Consider the following 21175-nt stretch of genomic DNA (forward strand, 5'->3'; position numbering starts at 1 on the left):
CTTCTGCCTTCAGAGAGGGACTGTTTTCACTTCTGCAATGTGCACAGACATTTGGGGATGAAAGATGCTATTTCAAAAGTGAGCCGTGAAATGCTGAAATTAGAATCGGATGGAAGGTGGCAAGCAGTGAATTCTCAGTGCACATCAAGGGCACAGGGCCCATAGCTCAGTACCCTTGGCAGAGGGCAAGGGCACTCATGGGCACTGAGGAAGCACCTTCTGGTGCATTGGGCACAGTTTCCCGATTTTTTTTTTTTTTTTTGAAACATAGTCTTGCTCTGTTGCCCAGGCTGGAGTGCAGTGGCACAATCTTGGCTCACTGCAACCTTCACCTCCTGGGTTCAAGTGATTCTCCTGCTTCAGCCTCCTGAGTAGCTAGGATTAAAGGCACGCGCCATCACTCCTAGCTAATTTTTCTATTTTTAGTAGAGACAGGGTTTCACCATGTTGGTCAGGCTGGTTTCAAACTCCCGACCTTGTGATCTGCCCGCCTTGGCCTCCCAAAACGCTAGGATTATAGGAGTGAGCCACGGTGCCCGGCCAGTCTCCCGATCTTTACAAAAACCCTGGGAGGTGAGGCTTCATCTCCACTGAACAGGTAAGAAAATGGAGGCTTAGTACCACGAGGTCCATGGGAGGGGCTCTGGGCTGGGGGGCCACTTTATGTTCTTATGCCACATGGCCTGGATTACTCTCTCTGTCTGCCGCTGTCTGTGTCTCTCTCCACAAATGTGACCCAGAGCTCTAACCTTCCCATAGGTCTCAACACCAGCGGCCGCTGATGTTCTTTTGGGGGACAAGATTGCTGTGCTTACCCACCCTCCCTGTAGGCCAGGGCTAGACCTTCCTGTGTCCTTGGCCTGCACAAGTGCGGCGTGACTGCCCACCACGATTGTTTCTCAACCATCCAGTATCAGACAGACAGCAAAAAACGGGCTTTTCTCCTCAAGGGCTTTGCTCCACGTGCATGAACCTATTCAGAGTTCCATGTGGTCAACTCTCCTTTTCTCAAATGGTAGAAATCAGTAATTTCTTCTTAGTGCAAAGGTGGCAGCCCCCTGCCTCTGAGGAGGAAGCTCACTGCCCTCCAGCCTTGGCATCCAGGCAAGCAGATCTCATTCTGCAGCTGCTACTGTGCCAGGTGCTTTGCTGAGCCCTGGGGTCTGACTTTGACCATCTAGTGTAGAAGCATGTGGCAGCCTAACTTCGAGCACTGTGCAGGGGCATGGTGTGTCTGCATAATCAGAAGCCTTGCAGCATGGCCGTGATGGGTCGGGAAGATTCAAGAGTCCAGCTGGTGTCATGGGCCAGAACAAGCCTGGGAAAGGAAAACTTGGAATTCTGGGAACTCTGCACAAGCATTGGGGTATTTTTAAACACGGATCAAATGTCTGTGAACTCCAAGAATTGGGAGCTCATCTGCATTGGGATCTGTGCTTTCAAAGGTTAAAACAATCTAAAAATGAGAAAATGGAGTGGATCAGTGCATAAAGGCAGTGGGCTGTGGCTCTGTGGCCTTCACTAGACTCTGGCTGTGTAAGGACGAGTGTTCCAGGGCCTTAGCTCTCTCCTCCAGCAGTAGTGATCAAGGGCCACACTGTGAGGGAAGACTTCTATGTTCCACAGTTATGAAGAACTCATTCTAGATATTCTGCTGTTCTCAGTACCCCATCACTTCTCCCTGACGCTGACAGTGTGTGTGTCCATGAAACACCACAAACACCTCCTCCCAGTGCTGCCCTGAGAGATTCTGATTGTACTGGCTGAAGTGGGGCCCTGGCATCAGTGCCTTTTTAAAGTTCCTTGGTGATCCTGTGTGCAGCCAGGGCAGACATGGGGCTGCCAGCTATGGGGGGATCTCCGCCACGCTCAGGAACTGCAGTAAGGCTCTGTGTGACAGAATGGGTGTGCAAATGCCAGGTTTGCAGGCGCTGCTCCCAGGTCAGCCCACCTGCCTGCTGGGGCCCACACAGCCTTCTCAGGGACATGGCTGTTTTATGTAAGCCAGCTTCCTACCCATTCCCTGACCAGATGGCTCAGAGCCAAGAAAAGGCCCAGGGACCCAGCACCTCAGCAGTGCCTGCCACAGAGATGAAAGCAAGAGACCACCCAGCATCCACGCCATTTCGTCCAAGCCCACCACCAGATTTCTCATTGTGCCACCATTTGTGTTTTGAGGACCCATCACCTGATTCTGTGGGGACCTGGGCCCGGAGGTGCCGGTCCATCTTCAGGATTGGTCATTTGTGAAGACAGACTTACCTTCATCCTTGAACATATGTTTCTGCTGCTGGCACCTCTTAACCCAAAAGTTTTATACCAAAAAGCAACAAGGCCTCTACTTCCAGGCTCTGGAGAAGATGCTGACAGCTTAGGATCAGCACCTCAAGGATCAGCACAGCTCGAGCCATCCTTGAAGTGGTTTCACAGGGGATGGGGAAGGGGCAACAGAGAGCCAGAGAGAGCCTGCCTCCAGGAGAGAATTACAGCAAGCCCTATTCTGTCCTCTCACCCAGCAAGCCTGATTTTCTTCCTCCATGAACAGAGGAACTTTTGCAGTTAAAGAAAGCTTTTAAGAAAAGAGCTTCATAGGAAAAAAAAAAAAAGAGGAGAGCCTCTTCCTGAGAAGTATTTGCTTTAGAAAATGAACAATGCAAGGGGCTGCTCCCTGGAGGGAAGGAAGTGATTCCTGGCAGTGGAATGCCTCACCATCCCCTTCCAGGTACAAAAAGCCAAGGCCTGGGAGGCCTCCCCCTCCTATAGCTGTGAATGATCTATTGCTGAAAGCGCAAACAGGAGATGTGGGGAGAGCACATCCTGCTCAGGAGTGGAGGCAGAAGGTGACTTCCGCTGCATGCATCCAGCTGAGCGCTGGCTGCCCAAGGACTGATGGGGCAAGCAGCCACCTTGCTCCCCTAAAGGAGCTGCTGCCAGCAGGTTCAGGATGAGGGAATGTGCCTAAAAGGACAAGCTTGTAACAGTAAAACTCCCGTGGCTGATGGTGTAGATGAGGCACTGGTGTCCTAGTGATAATAACTGGTTGTTCTATCACGAATGTAGACGGAGGAACACGCCCTCCAGGAACGCCTGGTGCAGATTCTGCAGACTTTTCCCAGTGAATGCACACACAGGCATGTCCTGGCGCTAAATCCCTAGAAATGCCACCCCAAGAACAGAAAGGTCTCAGTGCATAGATGGTTGCTGAAGCCCTGGCTGCAAATTACACCAGAGAGAGTGTACAAAGAGGCAGGAGGGGACCCGGGTGGATACACCATTCACAGGAAACGTACAGAAAGAGAAACCCATGAAGGAGACTACTAGAGTCCTGGGATTCCCTTAAAATGATCTGTAATTCCCTGTCTTCCCAGGAAGATGGAACCGTCTGTACTGTTCTGTTCCTTCAATCCAGTTGGCGTATGGTAGCGGGCACAGCACACCCGTCCCAACATCCCAGGGCCTCCCTGCTCAGTGTGGTCCTCACACCAGCAGCACCAGTGGCTCCAGGGTCACCTGGCTTCTGGGTCAGGGTCTGTAGCTTTGCAGGGCTCCTGGGCATTCGTGTGCGTGGTGAAGTTTCAGGGGCTGGCAGTGTGTGTGTCCATGAAACACCACAAACACCTCCTCCCAGTGCCGCCCTGAGAGACTCTGATTGTATTGGCCGAAGTGGGGACCTGGCATCAGTGCCTTTTTAAAGTTCCCTAGTGATCCTGTGTGCAGCCAGGGCAGAAGTGCTTCTGACAGGCACTGGCTAGGATGGGGGTGCACACGTCCATGCAGGGCAAGCTGCCCTTTCAAAGGAGCCACCATAAGAGATGTTTGCATGCCCTGATCTTCAGCTCTTTTTCTAAAATTGCATAGTAAGTTCCAAGCCACATTTCCAACAAGACTCAATTGTGTAGAGGCAAAACTTTTAATGATAACTTCATGGCTTAAAAAAAAATTAGGTGTTTAGCCTCTTCCCCACAAAAGCCCCAAGAAAGAGGAGAGCTGCTATGCAGGGGCAGGATGCTTTGAGCAACTGCAAAAGAGATCCCCTTTCCCTGCTGCTCTTTTAATATTTGTTGATTTCATGAGCCTAATCTCTCTTGAAGGAAAGGGTAGGATGGGAGTAGAAAGAGCTATGCAGAGGAAGTGGATTGATTATGCATGAAGGAAGGCAGAACGGTTGAGCGGGGAACATTGAGGTCACATGACGAGGAAGCAGCGGGGAAGGAAGGAGTCATGGCAGGTCCCACACCTGGATGGATCACATTGCCAAGGTTGATCAGATGACTGCTGCTCCCGCTCTCCCACCACCTCCACCCTGAGCTGTGAGCACACCAGGGAAGCCTCAGAGGGGAGTTGCTCACCCAAAAAGGACTTGGAATCCAAAACTGTAACGTTCTTGATGCCTTTTCCATCGAGTGTTTCAAAATCCCCGAATAATCCTACAGGAGCGTTGAGAGAGCCTTGGATCCAGCTCAGGAGAGAGGAGCCCTTGCATGGCTCCCCCACTGAGGTGAGACCCCCTGTACCTGCCCCATGACCCTGGCAGAGCCAGGTTTGTGCAACCACACAGCTCCCAATTATGCCAGCTCAACTCAGACCCCAGGGGTCATCACCTGAGGATAATCTGGGACCAAAACCCATGACAAATGGCTACACAGTCACTGGACCCCAACCCCGGAAGAGACAGGTGATGAAATGGCGAAACCAGACTCGGAGACACGAGGCAGGCACATTTGGATTTGAACTTTGATCCTGAATCCTTGAGAAAGTCTATGATCTCAGTTTCTTCATCTATAAGACAGGGATAATTAAACCAACTCTGAAGGGACGCTGGGAGAGCCGCATGAGACCCAACTGCTCTGGAGCAGGTCCCTAACTCTCTTCCTGGCTTCTGGCCCTAAGGAGAGGCCCAATAAATAGGTGTTGGTTGACTGAAGGAGTGAGCAAATGTCATTCAAAGTAGAGACTTCAGGAAAAGCATGTGACATGCAGCTTTGCAACAAATGACGCAGTCGCCCACAAACAGGGCAACTCTCCCACAGCTGAAGTCAACATCTTGATGAACAAGAGGCTTGAGGGGCGTTCCTGCTACACCATCGTGCCTGTCACTTTAAATACTAGAGACAGGCACAAATGCCTTTATTGATCCAGAAGGTTTTAATGGCTCCCTGTGATCATTTCTAAGTGAATTTCACTTCTGCCAGTGAAAGCCTTGCCATGAGGAAGGCAATTACAGATGCTGTTTCCTAAGTGGTTCCCGCAGGCTGACCTGTGCGCAGGAGGCTGGGACCCTCCTGCCTTCCGCAGGGCGGCACTATGACAAAGGTCATGGGACGGCCATGTGGGGGACACAGCAGGGACCCTCGGGGTTGCATCAGATTTTCTTGAGAGCGAGAGGACACCTTAAGGCAGTCCTAAAATAGAAAGTGCTGTGATCCTTTGCCAGTGACCTCGCTGGGAAGGCCAGAATACTTGTTTTCTGATAGATCAGGGGCTCACCAAAGATATGTGGCAGGAGGCTTGCTAGGAAGACAGCTGGTTCCTGGAAGCACGTGTGTCTAGAAAGCCCAACACCTAGCTATTAGCTATTAGAGAGCAGGTGCCCACAGGACAGAGGTGAACTAACCCCCATGGCGGCTCATTGCTGCTGCCCAAAGGGCCAGTGCATAGCTAAGTTCCGGGATCCTGGGTCCAAATTCACCTGAAGCTTGAAAGAGTGGCCATGTTCAACTCGTTTCCCCTCCATCCCTGCAACCTCCCACTGCCCCAAGGGCCTTCTGGATTCTATGGCTAAAAACAGATGAGTGACATTCAGATGGGAGCGGGCTCTGTCAAGGGAAGCTGATCTCAGGTGTGTTTTGGGGTGAAAGGGAGTATCCTGGCATGCTTGCTGGCCTGAGCTCGTGCTCAAGCTGACCTTGAGCAAGGCATTTGGCCTCGTTTCCTTGTCTGTAAATTGGGAATAATTTCCCCTCCTTCCAGGGCAGTGCTGGAGAGGAACAGAGACAATGCATGTCAGGTACTGAGTACTGGGCTCTCAGCGGCAATTCCCTTCTCCCTACTGGGCGAAGTGCCCTTCTTGGCAGGGAGTGGAAGTATCTTGAAGCACTGGCTAACTCCTGCAACCCTGCCCCAGGAACCCAAGGGCAACCTCAGCAAACAGGGAGAGGTCATTTAGAATGATTACTCTCCGGTAGGCTGAGACCCCCATCCCTCAAGCTTAGCCCAGGGGGATTTTTCTTTCCCAAGAGGCTCCCAGAGAAAGGAGGGGCCCTGCAGCCTGTAGTTGCTCCTGAGTGCTGTCCCAGACAAGTGAGGGTGGGAAATCCCGAGGAGCGCCTGGAGCTTGACACTCTTCCAGCTGGGGGGCCACAGTTCCACCTCTGTAGCCAGGCATGAACCGCGAGCCACGGTGAAAACCCCATGGAGCGACCTCACAAACAGCCAGATTTGTTCTGATGCATGGAGTTTTCGTTTCTGAATTTCTGCCTCTGCCACTTTCTCTGTGAAACCACTTTCTCAGCAGAGACAATGTTTGGGGCCCCCCATCCGTCCTCATTGTCTCATCTCCAGGCTAAATATATCCCAGCTTGTTGAAAACCAGCATCCACATAAGAACCAGATGGTGGCGAGATTTAGGAGGGTGGGGGCGATCTGGCGTTCTCACATTGCAGGGGGTGGGGGCTGGCTGTCTTCCACAGGCCAGGCTGTACTCATAGACTGGGCGTCTCATGCTGCCCCTTACTAACTGGGGGAGTTGCTCTAGAAGGTGCTTGGTGCCAGGAAACTGTTGAACGGCCTGATGGATTGAGCACTGTCTGAGGAGTCAGGAGGCTGGGTCTTGACTCTGCTCTGCTGCTACTCACAGCCACACTCAGGGAAGCCCCTCACCCCCACCACCAAACAGATTTCCCATCCAGAACGCAGGAGGGAGGAGGTGGGCTCTAGGAATTGTTCCATCATTGAGGCTCATAAGAGCGAACAACTGGAAATGACCCCAGGGCACCCTCCCTAAACCAGGACCTATCCCTGCAGTGGGACCCGTGGTAGGTCCTGATGGGGAAGGAGCACCAAAAGGTTGCTAAGCAAAACCACAAAATAAAACCCAAAACCCACAAAAACAAACACACCAACCAAAAGAACAAAAGCAAACACAGAGTACCCCTGACATGCATGGAGCAAGCTCCCATTTGTGTGAAGAAGAACAAATGGAGTGAGCGTTGATGGGAGATGCAGAGACTCTCGCTGGTACCATGGGCTGCTGCCCATGCCAACGGGGAGAGAGACTCTCCCTGCATCCTCTTTCATATCTTTTGAATTTTGAACCATAGAAATGTCTTATTCTTAAAACTTTTAAATTACATTAAAAAATAGATCCTGTGAGACTTTCAGGAAGGTTGTCAGACAAGACTAGAAAATGTGCCAAGAGTGATGAAGCCTTCCAGGGGCAGGGTGGACGAATGCATCATGGACTTTGTCAGCCAAAATTGCTAGAGATGCAGGAGCAGCAACAGATTTCAGGGAGTGGAGGCTGGGCCCTCAAGTCTGGGGCAAAGGGAAACCTAATTTGTCTTGGTTAATAAGAGACCTGTGTTCCCCCAGGGGCACCTGGCTCCTGATGTCACAAGGTGATCCATTTGCACAAGGCTTTGAGAGGTCACAGTGGTGGCCTTGCCCAGAAGTGCCCCCTCCCCTGGTCAGTATGGAGCCCAGGGCGCTCTAGGAGGAAACCTTGTTCGTTCCACCTCCAGGACCACCTGCCAGGGTACCCCTGGTGCACTTTATCTGAAAAGTCCTGCAGTCCCTGGCTTTTCTGTAAGGGGAAAACACCGATTGCAGAAACATCCATTTTCTTCCCTGGGGAAATATCCTAGATGGGGAGTAGGCAGCCCTGGATTCAAACCCATCACAAGGGCTGCGCAGTCCTGACCAGCCATTCATCCTTCCTAAGCCCAGGTTTTCCCATCTGGAAAGTGCTGCTATAACCTGCTCCTGGGCTGGAGGGGAGTTAAGTGAGACAATGCCTGGGAGAGGAGCACAGTGCATGCCTGGCATTGGCTGAATTTTGCAGACCTGCATACAGCAAATCTCATGGAACGCAGCAGGAACGCCCCTGATGCTGAGTCTGGGCCTGCTTATTCTACTTAAATAATTAGAACCATAGTCACGGGAGATGTTGAGTAGGTCATGCCTCCCCCCGCACGTTTCAATGATGAGGTAGTGCACATCCAGGCATTGTGATGCTAAGGGACCTCGATCACTCTGTGACAGACCCCTGGTACTGTCCCATACTGCACTGAAATTCACTCATGATAGTCGATTTCAGTAAGTCCGTGATTTCCTTAAACTGGAGTAAAATTCAAATGAGATATCATCCATCTCTCTTGCAAACTAAATAAATCATCGTTCTCTGGCTAAACTATCAGATAGTCCCTGATTTCTCTTTTGCCAAGCCCAGCCCCATTTCACATGGCTGAGATTTTCTGCATTTAACTGAAAGACTGTCTCTAGAGCCAGGAGCAAGTCTGTGGTCATGGGCTGAAGGAAACCCTTTCAGGATGTTGTTAGAAGGTTTCGTTCCCTGTGCTGTGTTGAGGAGAGTGGGGTAGGGGAATAAGAGCTAATGTCATTATTTAAATGATCCCATAGTCCATAGGGTAAGCCTGTGGGTGATGGCTGCCCAGCGCACCTGGCCCCATGACCTACCGCCTCCCCTCTTTATCTTTTGAGAGTCTCTGGAACTGGCTCAGGAGGCAGCAGCCCCTGCCCAGCACTGGGGGTGAGACTGAGGATTCCCTGTGGATACGCGGATTCTCCACCCTCACTGGAGCTATGCATCTACCTTAAGTCTGATGATCCCAAGGCCGGGTCTAAACCAATACCTTGTCAACAAGCCAGAGTCACAAGCAAGCAGCCCTGCCGAGGCCACTGGTTTCATCTCCTTTCTCAGGGAGAGAAGGTGCCTGCTCCACCTCTAGGTATCATTTGTTGGTTCATTTGCCTTGGCAAAAGCAGCCCAGAGTCCCAGCACCTAACGGGGTATGTCATTCCTGTGGGTCATTCCAACTAGAAAAACAACATGACGGATCCCTAACAGTCAGAGGCCGAAAGTGCCTGGGGCGGAGGAGTGCAGCAGTGAATGCGACTCCGTACTGCAGTTAGGAGTACCTGCAGTTCCTCTCACTGCTCACTTTCTGCTGAAGTTGGCAAATAGTCAATGAAAAACAGCCCAGGCCTTGAGTGTGACTTGTTAACAAACGTGACTTTGCTGGACTAATAACAAGTCTAACCTCTTCTCCTTTTAAAGTTCATCAATAAAACATGCACCAACAGGAAGGCATTATCCTTTTGTCTTGGGGAAAAATGGCACCTGCCTTTAGAAACTACAGAACTCCGGTGGCAACAGTGTGGGATATTTGTCCAAACCCTTACACAATAGTGTCTGAGGTCCAAGGATGGCCTTTGGCCCTTTTACACAGACTCAGGCTACAAATGGAAGCCCCATGTCCCAGGAAACCTGCAGGAATTGTACAGACTGGAAAGTCCTTTTACCTTGAAAGTTGTTGCAGATTCAGGATTGGCAAGAACCAGAGGTGAAATGAGTACCATGCCGGCGAAGTGACCCGGCCTCTCTGCGGCCGTGAGGATGGCGATGGCACCTCCCTGTAATGCAGAACGGGCAGAGCTGCTGTGTTCGGCTTGCACCAGCGCACATGATTCTAATAAACATGACCAATGCCGTAATTCTAATAAACATGACCAACGCAGTCCTCTTAAGCTGCAGTCCTGGCCAAGAGCCCTGAGGAGGACTACCTTGGAAGAGGCACCATCAAATGTTGGATAAACTAGATCTGCAATTATTTTATTACACACGTTTTTTGCTCTGGGTTTTCCAAGAGCAAACATTTCAGAGAGTTATAAATAAGGTTCCTGCCTGTGGGCCGCAAGTTAAACAATAACACATTCCCACTTCATTTCGAGCCCAAAGCTGGCGGAACCCCAATTCATCCATCCCAACAGGCTTAATAGGAGGGTTTTTTTTTTTTTTTTTTTTTTGGTGGGGGGTAATGTGATCATAATAATAGATTGCTATACTATACTTTTTCCTGGTTTAGTAAAGATCCTAGAAATTTAAATTCCAAGAAAAATGGGAGTGAATGTGGATGGTGCTGGAGAGAGGCCTCACCTGTTTGCTAAAGCACAAAGGTGCTTAAAAGCAAGGGTTGCAACTGCAAATGCTCACAGGGGCCGGGCAGGTAAGAGAAACTTAAGGACAGAGCCAGGCAGTGACCAAGGGGCGAGAGGCAACGCCTACCCTGGTGAAATGTCCCCAGGGATATAAATTCAAGCAGTTCGATACCTCTTGGTCAGCCAACCAGCCTACTTTTTCTGTAGGTAGATTTGACCTGGAGGCTGCCAGTTTAAGGACCCCGATTTAAGATTACATTTGCTCCATTACATTTTAAGACGATATTTGCTCGATTTACATATTTAAAAGGTGGAAGGAGTTGGAATAAGCTTTAAGGAATTTTTTCCAAGGGGACCCTTTGTCCCTAGTTATCATTCAATTCTGAAAAAAGCACACAAGGTTTGGGGACATTTTGTGTGCTTCTTATTGATGAAGGACCTATTCCCTCCTCCAAGAAGTGGCTCTTAGTAGCCTCACTATGAAATGGCACCAAGTGGTCCAAAGAGCGTTGAGAAAAAGATCAGTTTTCCAAAAGGCCACATACTCAAGCTGCTCAGTAAGGACCGGCTGGCAGCCTCCCTTGTTTCCAGCCGGAATCGCCCAGGAACTCCAAGTGCAGTGCACAAAGGGAGACATCATGCCAGCAGGCAGAGAGCAGGGGGAGAGGCGGGGAGTCAGGGCCACCCCCTTTCCCCTGCAAGGCTGGAAGTCAGGGTGGATCTGATGTGGGTCTTCTGTGGTCTGCTTACCATGGAGTGGCCCAGAAGGAAGACAGGAAGCCCAGGGTAGTCTTTCTGCATGGAATCCACATGCTGCAACACATCTCTGACAAAAACGTGGAAGTCAGACACTACCATCCTCTCCCCTTCGCTCTGTCCGTGGCCAACTGGAAAGGAATGGGAGATGAGAGAGAGCTGCAGTTACCAGGTTGACTCCTGCCCAAGCCCAGAGGTCTCCTCACTGCAGTCACCCGCCTCTCTCTCCTGAGCGCCTGAATGTGTCACCTCATTTAACCCTTTCCGGCCACTCTTGAATGTTGGAATTCTTCTCCCTACTTTTTATGGATTATGAAACTGAGGCACAGAGTGGTTGAGGAACGTGCTCAAGATCACACCACTAGGAAGCGACGAGCCAGGGTGTAAATACTACAAAGCCTCCCTTGGGGTTGGTTTCCAAGGAAAGGAAAAAGGATAGGTGCACACAGACAGCCTCAGCATGCCTAGTTTTCTGCAAAGTGGCCAGGAGTAAGACGAAGATGGCTCAGAATTTTCCTGCGTTTTCCCTGTTCCTTGCCCCTGGCAGCTGTGCCTGAATATTGGCCTTTCACCAGGTAGAGTGGTACACTTAGCCCCTCATCTTACAGCTTTATGTGAAGATAACATGACAAACATAAAATAATATGCAGTCATCGGGTGTGCTTGCCAGAAAGCTCTCGACGAAGCTGCAGTGAAACTAGGTCACACTCTCTCCCTCTTGGGTTTAATCTGTCACCTATTTGTGTTGTTCACCCCCTTGTTCTTTCCTCAGGACCCTCCACTTTCTCCCTCTTTGAAGGACATCAGTCGCTATAGAAACAACTCACTGGCTGTGGCTTCACATTCAGGCCGAAAGCAGCTGTGATGGTTTGAAAATTGCAAAAAAGAAAGCGCTTCTGGAGAACTGGGACCACACAGCCAGAGGGGCTGCCCAGACCTTCCCTGCTGAGAGCCTGAAGCACTCATTAAGCCTCTGCCACCTCTGGGGAGGCTGCTGCACTAATAACGGCCACCACCTGGAACTGACAGGCTGCCCAGACCTCCAGCTTGGAGACCCTCCTGCTGTCAGGCCCCAAGCTCCCGTGTTTCCCACTGGCCCGTACCCCGCACCCACCTTCCCAGCCACCATCCCACGGTCTCTTTGACCATCCCACTGGGCCCGGGGGTCCCACTACCCTCTCAGCAGCATTCCCCTTTCCCTTGCCCTTCTGAGTATTTTTCTCTTTTAAAATTTATTTTTACTTTTTACTGTGCTATCATATCCATAACATAAATTTTGCTGTTTGAACCATTTTTAAATGTACAGTTCAGTGGCATCGAGGACATTATTGTGCAACTCTGTACTTTTTCACCTTCCCATGCTGAGACTCCACACCTATTGATATGGGTTGACTTGTGTCCCCCAAATCCATATGTTGAAGCTCTAACCCTCAAGATCTTGGAATGGGACCTTATTTGAAGACAGGGTCTTAAAAAACGTGATTAACTTAAACGAGGTCCTTAGGGTGGGCCCTAATCCAAATGACTGGTGTCCTGTAAGGAGAGGGGATTACAACCCAGATAGAGGGAAGATTATGTGAGGATGCAGGGAGACGGTGGCCATCTACAACGCAAGGAGAGCGTGCAGGAGAAACCAACCCTGCTGATGCCCTGATCTTGGACTTCCAGCCTCTGGAACTGTGAGACAATAAATGTCTGTTGTCGAGGCCCCAGTCTGGGGTCCTTTGTTATGAAAGCCCTGGCAAATTCATACTAGCTATTAAACCCCAACTCCCATTTCCTTCTTACTCTCTCTTCCCCCAGACCCCTGGCACCCTCTATTACACTTGCTGCTTCTGTAAATTTAACTGCTCTAGGGACTTCATTTGAGTGGAATCAGGTCATATTTGTCCTTTTTGTATCTGGCTTATTTCACATAGCACGGTATCTTCAAGGTGCATCCATGTAGTCATGTATGTCAGAATTTCCTTCCTTTATAAAGCTGCATCATATTCCATTCTGTGGATGGACCATGTTGTGTTTATACATTTATCTGTTGATGGATATTTGGGCTGTTCCCATCTTTTGGTTATTGCAAATGATGCTGCTGAGAACATGGGTGTGCAAATCTCTCTTCAGGTCCCAGTTTTCAATTCTTTGGGGTATATACCCAGAAGTGGTGTTGCTAGGTCAGATGGTGATTCTGTGTTGAATTTTTGAGGCATGATCCCCCATATCCATGTGGAACATCTCTCTGCACACAGCCCCTGCTCCTCCGCAGGGGCTGCCGCTCTCACTCTAAAGCCCGAGGCCTGGCTGCACACAAACGCTGAGCCAAGGCAACACCAGGGCTGCCCAGTGACAGGCTCCCTCTTCCCACAGGCTTGGTCTCCAAACAAGTTCATCTGGGCATCTCTTCCGTATGTTTCTATGCTCCCAAAATTTGCAATGCTACCTCATAACCCTGGGGACATAGTATCACTCATCTTTTTTGAAAACAAGGGGACAGTCCAAAACTGCCCTCTATATTGGAAGCATCCCCCTTTCTGATTCCAACCACTCCCAGCCCAGCCTGCTCCCCATGTCAGCTACATCCCTGTCCTCCCTCCTTCATCCACAGCCCGCAAGCCGCCCTCTTCCCTCCCTCTTCCCCTCCCTCTTAAGGGGTGATTCACACTCATGGCCCTTTCCCCCCCTACATTCTCTCTCCAGCCCTGGAAGCTCCATGCAACCCTCAGCTGAGTCCACCCCAGTGGGCCTTTACCCCATCCTCTTCCGAGCTCTTGGCTCACTCAGCACCACATGCTCCTGCTGACCTTGTCATGGGGTGTGCCTGGAAATGGACTTCCTTGGTTCTTCTCCTTCTCATCTGGCTGTGTTGTCTTTGTCTGTTTTCCTCCCTGGCTAATTTCTGTACTTATTCATTCATTCATTCATTTTTAATTTAAAAATTGCATCTCAAAAGACACTCGATTCACATGGTACAAAATCAAAGTGATATGAAAGGTGTACACTGACAGTCCCTTTCCCACCTCCTCCCATCCACCCAATTCCCCATCTTCCACTAAACTCTTCTCTTAGTGTCTCAGCCTCTTTATAAGCAAATACAAATACAAATCTTGATTTTTACCCCAGTCCTAAACACAAAGAAACACATAACAGATCCTGCTCTGTGTGGGGCTTTGTTCACTCGACACTATATCCTGATCTTCCAACGTTTGAAATAGGGCTCCTCCCCAGCTTCTTACTACAAAACTTTCAAATGAACAAAAACACTGAAAGAATATGCTGTTATCATTTTATTTGCTGTATATATACACATTTATAATATAAAAATGGCTGAATCTTGTAAAAGTAAGTTGCAGGCTGGGCAAGGTGGCTCATGTTTGTAGTCCCAGTGCTTTGGGAGGCCAGGGTGGAAAGATCACTTGAGCCCAAGAGTTCGAGACCCACCTGGGCAATATAATGAGAGATCCTGTTGCTAAAAAAGAATTTAAAACATTAACTGGGCATTAGGGGCGTGGTGGTGCACACCTGTAATCCTATCTACTTGGGATCACTCGAGCCTGTGAGGTTGGGGCTGCAGTGAGCTATGTTCGCACCACTGCACTCCAGCCTGGACAAAAGGGAGACCCTATCTCAAAAAAAAAAAGAAAAAAAAGATAGTGAAAGAAAGAGAAGAAAGAAAGAAAAAGAAAGAAAGAGAGCGAGAGAAAGAAAAGGAAGGAAGGAAGGAAGGAAGGAAGGAAGGAAGGAAGGAAGGAAGGAAGGAAGCAACAGAGGGAGGAAGGAAGGAAAAGAAAGCAAGAAAGAAAGGAGGGAGGGAGGGAGGGAGGGAGGGAGGAAGGAAGGAAGGAAGGAAGAAACAATGGACAAATCTGGGTAAAGAATCTACAGGGGTTCTTTATACTATTCTTGCAAATTTTCTTTGAAGTTAAAGGTACTTCCGAATAAAAAAGTGTTATAAAAATAATCCATAAGTACTATAACATTTCACCCTAAACATTTCAGCATGCTTAGTGACATTCTCTTCATAACTACAATACTATTTTCCTGCCTAAGTAAATTAGCAATAGCTCTCTAATATCATCTAATATACAATCTAAATTCAAATTTCCCAGTTGTCTGCAAGTATTTTACAGCTGGTGTTTTAGAACCAGGATGCAAAATTCATATGCTGTATTTGTTTGCCATGTTTCTTTAGTCTTAGAGAGGCCAGGCTAGTAAATGCCCCACATCCTGTATCTGATTGTTCCCCTCATGGTGTCATTTGGCTTGTTCCTGTGTTCCCATTCATTACCAAGAACTTCCCCCCTTCCTCAACACAAATGTACCAGGCTCACCTTATACTTTCCTTGTCCCAGACTTGGAATTAACCATTTCTCCAGGGAGCCCCAGTTCCTTTCATTGTTTAAAAATCAAGATTTAAAGTTGGGAGTGTCCAATGCAACCGAGGTGCCCTTGCTTTCATGCCCTTCATTAGGCAGGGCTGGAAAACTTAACTCTTTTTTTATTTTTTTTTTTTTACGTGAGACTTAAGAAAACTTAATTCTTAAAAAACATGAGTCCATATAGATATTTTCAACTATAAATCAATGTTCTGGCTAGGTGCAGTGGCTCATGCCTGTAATCCCAGCACTTTGGGAGGCCAATATGGGCAGATCTCTTGGGCCCAGGAGTTCGAGACCAGCCTGGACAACTTGGCAAAACCCCATCTCTACAAAAAATACAAAAAATTAGCCTAGCATGGTGGTGCACACCTGTAGTCCCAGATACTCAGGAAGTTGAGGTGAGAGAATCGTTTGAGCCCAGAAGGTCACAGCTGCAGTGAGCCATGATCATGCCACTGGGCTCCAGCCTGGGCGACAGAGCAAGGCTGTCAAAAACAAACAAACAAACAAAGAAGGAGAAATCAATGTTCTAAAGTTTTCTCTTACCTTCTGTGATTTTGTATTTTATCTATTTTCTTTGGCACTGAAAATCTTGGTTCCTAATAGCATTAACATATTTACTTATAGCATAGTGTCAAAATTACAATACCAATATTGCCACTAATAATAAGCCTATGGCAAGAAGCTAGAATTGCTTTGCATTTTTTTGTCTTTAGAATATAGTTCAATAATAATATGACCAGAGTATTCAGTTTGAAGTTCAAATTCTTACAAACAGGTTATAATTATTTTCTCTGTGTGCTTATGTTACTAATTTGATAATTAGGTGCATTGATTTTAAATTAAATTTCTTTCCAATTATAGGTTTTTCCTTTTTGCTTTTCAATTTAATTTTCTTTTCCAAATATGAGAACTGAGAACATGTATCTGATACAACGGTCAGAAATATATTTAAAAATTCATCCAGTGAAGTCTCACTTCTACCCCATCTCCTCCATTTTCCCACTCATTCCCTCGTTCCCTCGGGTTAATCATTCTAATTATTTTCTGGTTTTTTCCTCTAATCATTTCTTTTTGCAAAAATAAGAAAACTACCTGTTTATCCATCCATCCATCCATCCATCCACCCACCCATCCATCCACCCACCCATCCACCCACCCACCCATCCATCCATCCACCCATCCACCCATCCACCCACCCACCCATCCACCCATCCACCCACCCACCCATCCACCCATCCACCCACCCATCCACCCATCCACCCATCCATCCACCCATCCACCCATCCACCCATCCATCCACCCATCCACCCACCCATCCACCCACCCATCCATCCACCCACCCATCCACCCATCCACCCATCCACCCAGCCACCCATCCACCCACCCATCTGTCCATCCATCCACCCATCCACCCATCCATCCATCCATCCATCCATCCATCCATCCATCCATCCATGTACCCATCTAGTCTATCATCTATCTATTCTCTGTCTAATCTATTTATCCATCTACCCATCTATTCTTATTTTTCCTCCTTTCTTAGTTAAAAGATAGTACGCCACACATCCTACTCTAGAAACAGTCTTGTCTATTTCTGGATTTCTACCAGGTTTTTTTTTCACCCACGTTTAACATATTCTGGAGGTCACTCTGTGCCACAGACCCCAGACCTGCCTCCATTCTGCCTTATTGCTGCGTAGTACGCCTCTGTGGTGGTGAACCGTAGTTTCTTCAAGCACTCTCTCATTGGAAACATTTGGATTGTATCCAAGCTCTTATTTATTAAACACTTGGCTGCAGTGGATAAACTTGGACTATTTTATGTCATCTGCATGTTGGTGTATCTTCAGGGTATGTGCCTAGATGCAGGATTGCTTAGCTGAAATGTAAATGCATATGCAATTTTTGTAGGTATTACCAAATTCCCCTCCATGTGGGAGTGTCACATTTCACTCTATGAGTGAGATGCCGGAGAGGGTCTCTTTCTCTTGGCGTGACCAGCAGACTGTGTGTTTGACATTTAGGTTGTTGCTCATATGATAGGAGACAAAGTGGGGTTGAACATCTCAGATTTTAAGAGCCATTACTTCTTTTTTGGTAAACTGAGTATTCACGTCCTTGCTTATTTTTTTCTGTGGGGGTTTTGCATCTCTTCTTGACATTTAGGAGCTCTTTGTACATTAGTTGGTCATTTGTCTTTTGGCTTTGTTTACGTTGTATTTAGCCAAGCAGAAGAATTCTTATTTTTGGTTTTTTTTTGAGATTCTTATTTTTGAATAGTCAAACTATCAGTCTTTTCATTTTATGGCTTCTGAATTTTGATTCTTGGTGATGAAGGCCTTCCCCACTCCCCAGTTACAAAAGAATTCAGCCATATTTTCTGTGACTTACATTTCTTTTGCAGTATAATATACATGACCTAAAACATTAACCAGTTTACATGTACAGTTTAGTGGTATTAAATACATTCACATTCTTGTGCAGCCATCACTGCCATCCATCTCTAGATATAGTTTCATTGTTTTACACTCTAATCTTCGACCCATTTGGATTTTGTCTTGGTGTCGGGTAAGAGACAGCCATCTTTTACCAGACTTTTTTTCAATTGAGAAAATTCACCACACATAAAATGAACCATTTTAAAGTGTACCAATTTAGTGGCATTTAGTGTATCCACAATGTGGTTGCAACCACCATCTATAGGAAGTTCCAAAATGCAGACGGTTCGTAATTGTCTCAGCAGAATTTATGAGCAAGTCCTTCACTGCTTCACTGAATTGCAGTGTCATCCTTATCATGTGTTAAAGTTCCCTTTTCACTGGAGCCCAGTCTATTTCCGGATTTCCGCTCAGCTCCACTAGTTTGCTTATTCCTAAGTCAGCCCCCATATTCTTGAGGCATTATAGGAGCCTGCCCTTGACACACGTTACGTGCAGGAGGCCTCAGGTCACTCTGCGAGCTCTCCCTGGTCCAATTGTATCACTCCCATGCTTTGACTCTGATGGTAATGTAGGCATCTCCTGGATAAACCGTTTCTGACTCTGGCTTCTTTCCAGAGCTACAGATCCATCCTGCCAACCCATGGTCAGACTCTCCTGGCTGTTCCACAGTTCCTCAGACTGCTTGCAAATAATTGGCTCTCTTTCTGGGCTTCACATAGTGGTGAACAGCCCGGTAAGCCTTCCAAATTATTCAGGCTCAAAACAGGGCTGTCATCTTTGACTTTAATTCTCTTTCCACATCCAATTGGTCCCCAAGTCCTTCTAGATTTCTACATCCAGTCTCCTTCTTTGCATGTCATATCCTGGTAGGGTGGAGACCCTTGTTGCCTTTGAACTTGCAGTAGCTTCTTCTCTAATCTCCCTGCCCACCCCAAGTTCTCCATGACCCACCTCCTCTTCTGGAAGCTGCTCTGATGGTGTCGTGGTCCGTCAGCCCCCACTGTTTGAGAATGCAGCCTGCACATCCCAGCCCAGTATTCTCAGCCTCCCAGGAAGGTTTCTACTGGTTCCTCTGCCACATTCTGAGCCACGTGCACACCCACCTGCCCACAGTTCCTGAAGCATGCGCACACGTTCCTGCCTTATGCCTTTGAACAGGCAGCCTCTCCTTGATGTCCTCACCCTGCCCCAGTCCTTTAAGGCCCTTTAAATCCCATCATCCACGGCATCCACTGTAATTCCCTGAATGCAGGTGCAGCTTCCGGAAGAGGAGGTGGGTCATGGAGAGCTTGGGGTGGGCAGGCAGATTGGAGAAGAAGCTACTGCAAGTTCAAAGGCAACATACACCTTCCATACCCTTGAAGCACTTCTTGCTCCTGTCACATGTGAGCTGATCACAGTCCTCCTCCAGCACCACCCCCCGCCCTACAGATGGAGGGTCCTGAGAGCAGGGGTGCCACATGACTCTGGTTGGTGGCAGAGGCTGCCTGCTGCTCTGTGCTGCAGCGACTTCTAAGGTGAGTGTGGATGGATGGGGCGCAAAAGAGTCCCGAGTGAACAATGATGTCTACGTGGACTCAGGGAGGGAATGCAGCGTGCATGTGCCCATGTCTGCCAGGGCCGTCTTGGAGAGCAAGTATCATACTTTATTCACCTGTGCATTCCCTAAGGTTCCTGGCACAGGCCTAGCAGAAGGTGGGTGTTTGATCAATGTCTGTTGAAATGAATTGTCGGCAATGTTTCCATAATGGCCACTTACCAAAGAAACTCAATTCCATTACTCTAGCTATAGCTGATGCATATGTTTCCTTGACCACCATGGAAACAGAGTTTGTTGAGAAGTAGCTTTGCATCTGCAATGAGAATTCTTTTTCTCCCGGTTTTATTTATGTATTTACATATTTGTTTTAGAGACAAGGTCTTGTTATGTTGCCCGGGTGGATTCAAACTCCTCAGCTCAAGCAATCCCCTGCCTCAGCCTCCCAAGTACTGGGGCTCCAGGTGCACAGCACACCACCATGCCTGGCTGCTCTCTTGGTGTTTATTATTATTATTTTTAAAGAACTCTGCTTTGCAGACTTTAAGATATTTTTAGTTTTGTGTCTCCATGTATTAACTATATTTTTAAATTTTCTGTACTTTGATGCTTTAACATCTCAGGCCTTGCTGATCCTGGAAAGACAGTCCCACCCCATGGTGGATGGGACTTCAACCACCTTTATCAGACTCTCCTACTCCAGGCCACTGTCCCCCTGTCCTGATCACCTCAGGGCCAGGCACCAGACAATTAAGGACAGCCCTGCATCTCAGAGCCCTGAAATTCTTCAAACTAATCAAACCTAAACCTGCTCACTGCGCCTCACCTGTTCTTCCCTTTGGAAGCCACAATAAAAGCCTCGCCCACAGTCCCCTCTCCCTCTGGCCCCTGACCCACCCAGTGCTCCCCTGCAGGGCCCTGCATGGAGTGCTTTGCCATCTGTTTCTAGGGACCTGTTAATGGAATACACTTCTCCCCTCATGACAGTCATTTTCATGTCTGTGTGTCTTACCACACCCAATTAAAACAGATCCTAGGTACTCTTAAACACACCAGTGCTGCATTTGATGAAAAGTATAATAAATTCATAATAATTCTTTGTTGAATGATTAAATAGTCTCCTACAAAATATTTCTGTCTGAAAATACCTTTCCATGTTATTACCATGTGCAAAGAGTCCCCCGGGAACCTATAGAAAGCTGGTGATCCTGTTACTGCTGGAATGGGAAGAGCTGACCTCTCGCTTCACTTCCCTTTTTTCAGGGAACCAGGCTTACTTAGCATTCATTTTCTTACAGAAGAAAAAGCTGGTAAAATATAGCTTTGCATAAGGAAAGCGAAGTGAAGCCTTTAACAAGCAGTAAAAACAGCACGTGGTATTTGTGTGAGAGTTCATAACCCACAAAGCACTTTTCCCAGAGTTTGTTTCATTTGATCCCCACAAGCTTGTGAGGTAGGGATTCCTTTCCCATTTTCTAGCAAAGGAAACTGACCCTGGAGAGACTAAAGGGTGGAGGTCAGCCCCCAGTGAGTGAGCCACAGGGAAGGGGCTTGAGTACAGGGTGTGAACTCCAGACCCAGGGTTGTCACTCTTACAGCTCAGGGCAAAACACAGCAGGAAGGAGGGGAGGAAGATTGAGGAGGGGAAGAAAAGCCTTCTTAACAAGATAAAGAACCCACTGTGAAAACACAGTGGATTTCTTGGTGATATGTGCCTGCAGTTGCTCACCCCAGGTGAGTCCTGAGAAGGGTCTGGCTCCGTGTCAGGCAGGGACAGGTTGTTTACACTCACCAGCACCTGCAGATGTGCAAACAGGGAGGCCACTGGGAAATGTTCTTTTGAAGACATCACAAATTTCTAAAAGTGGGATACAATGGGAACAGAAGGGCTG

At 48.1% G+C, this 21175-nt stretch overlaps 1 protein-coding gene across 4 annotated transcripts in view; it reads right to left on the reverse strand.

Annotated features, from left to right (window-relative positions):
• The window catches only part of MGLL (monoglyceride lipase), a 139709-nt gene that overhangs the window by 22258 nt on the left and 96276 nt on the right, over positions 1 to 21175 (reverse strand). For 2 of the 4 annotated variants that reach the window (XM_010356651.2, XM_010356650.2), the window contains exons 4-5: positions 10927 to 11063; positions 9541 to 9651 (exon numbers count right to left, since the gene is read on the reverse strand). In XM_010356651.2, coding sequence (XP_010354953.1) covers positions 9541 to 9651; positions 10927 to 11063 — 248 coding nt within the window. Of the gene's footprint in view, positions 1 to 3973; positions 4428 to 9540; positions 9652 to 10926; positions 11064 to 21175 lie in introns of those variants that run through there. The other 2 variants (XM_030942615.1, XM_010356652.2) reach the window with 2 other exon arrangements.

This window comes from Rhinopithecus roxellana, chromosome 1 (assembly GCF_007565055.1).
Source record: "Rhinopithecus roxellana isolate Shanxi Qingling chromosome 1, ASM756505v1, whole genome shotgun sequence".
NCBI lineage: Eukaryota > Metazoa > Chordata > Mammalia > Primates > Cercopithecidae > Rhinopithecus > Rhinopithecus roxellana.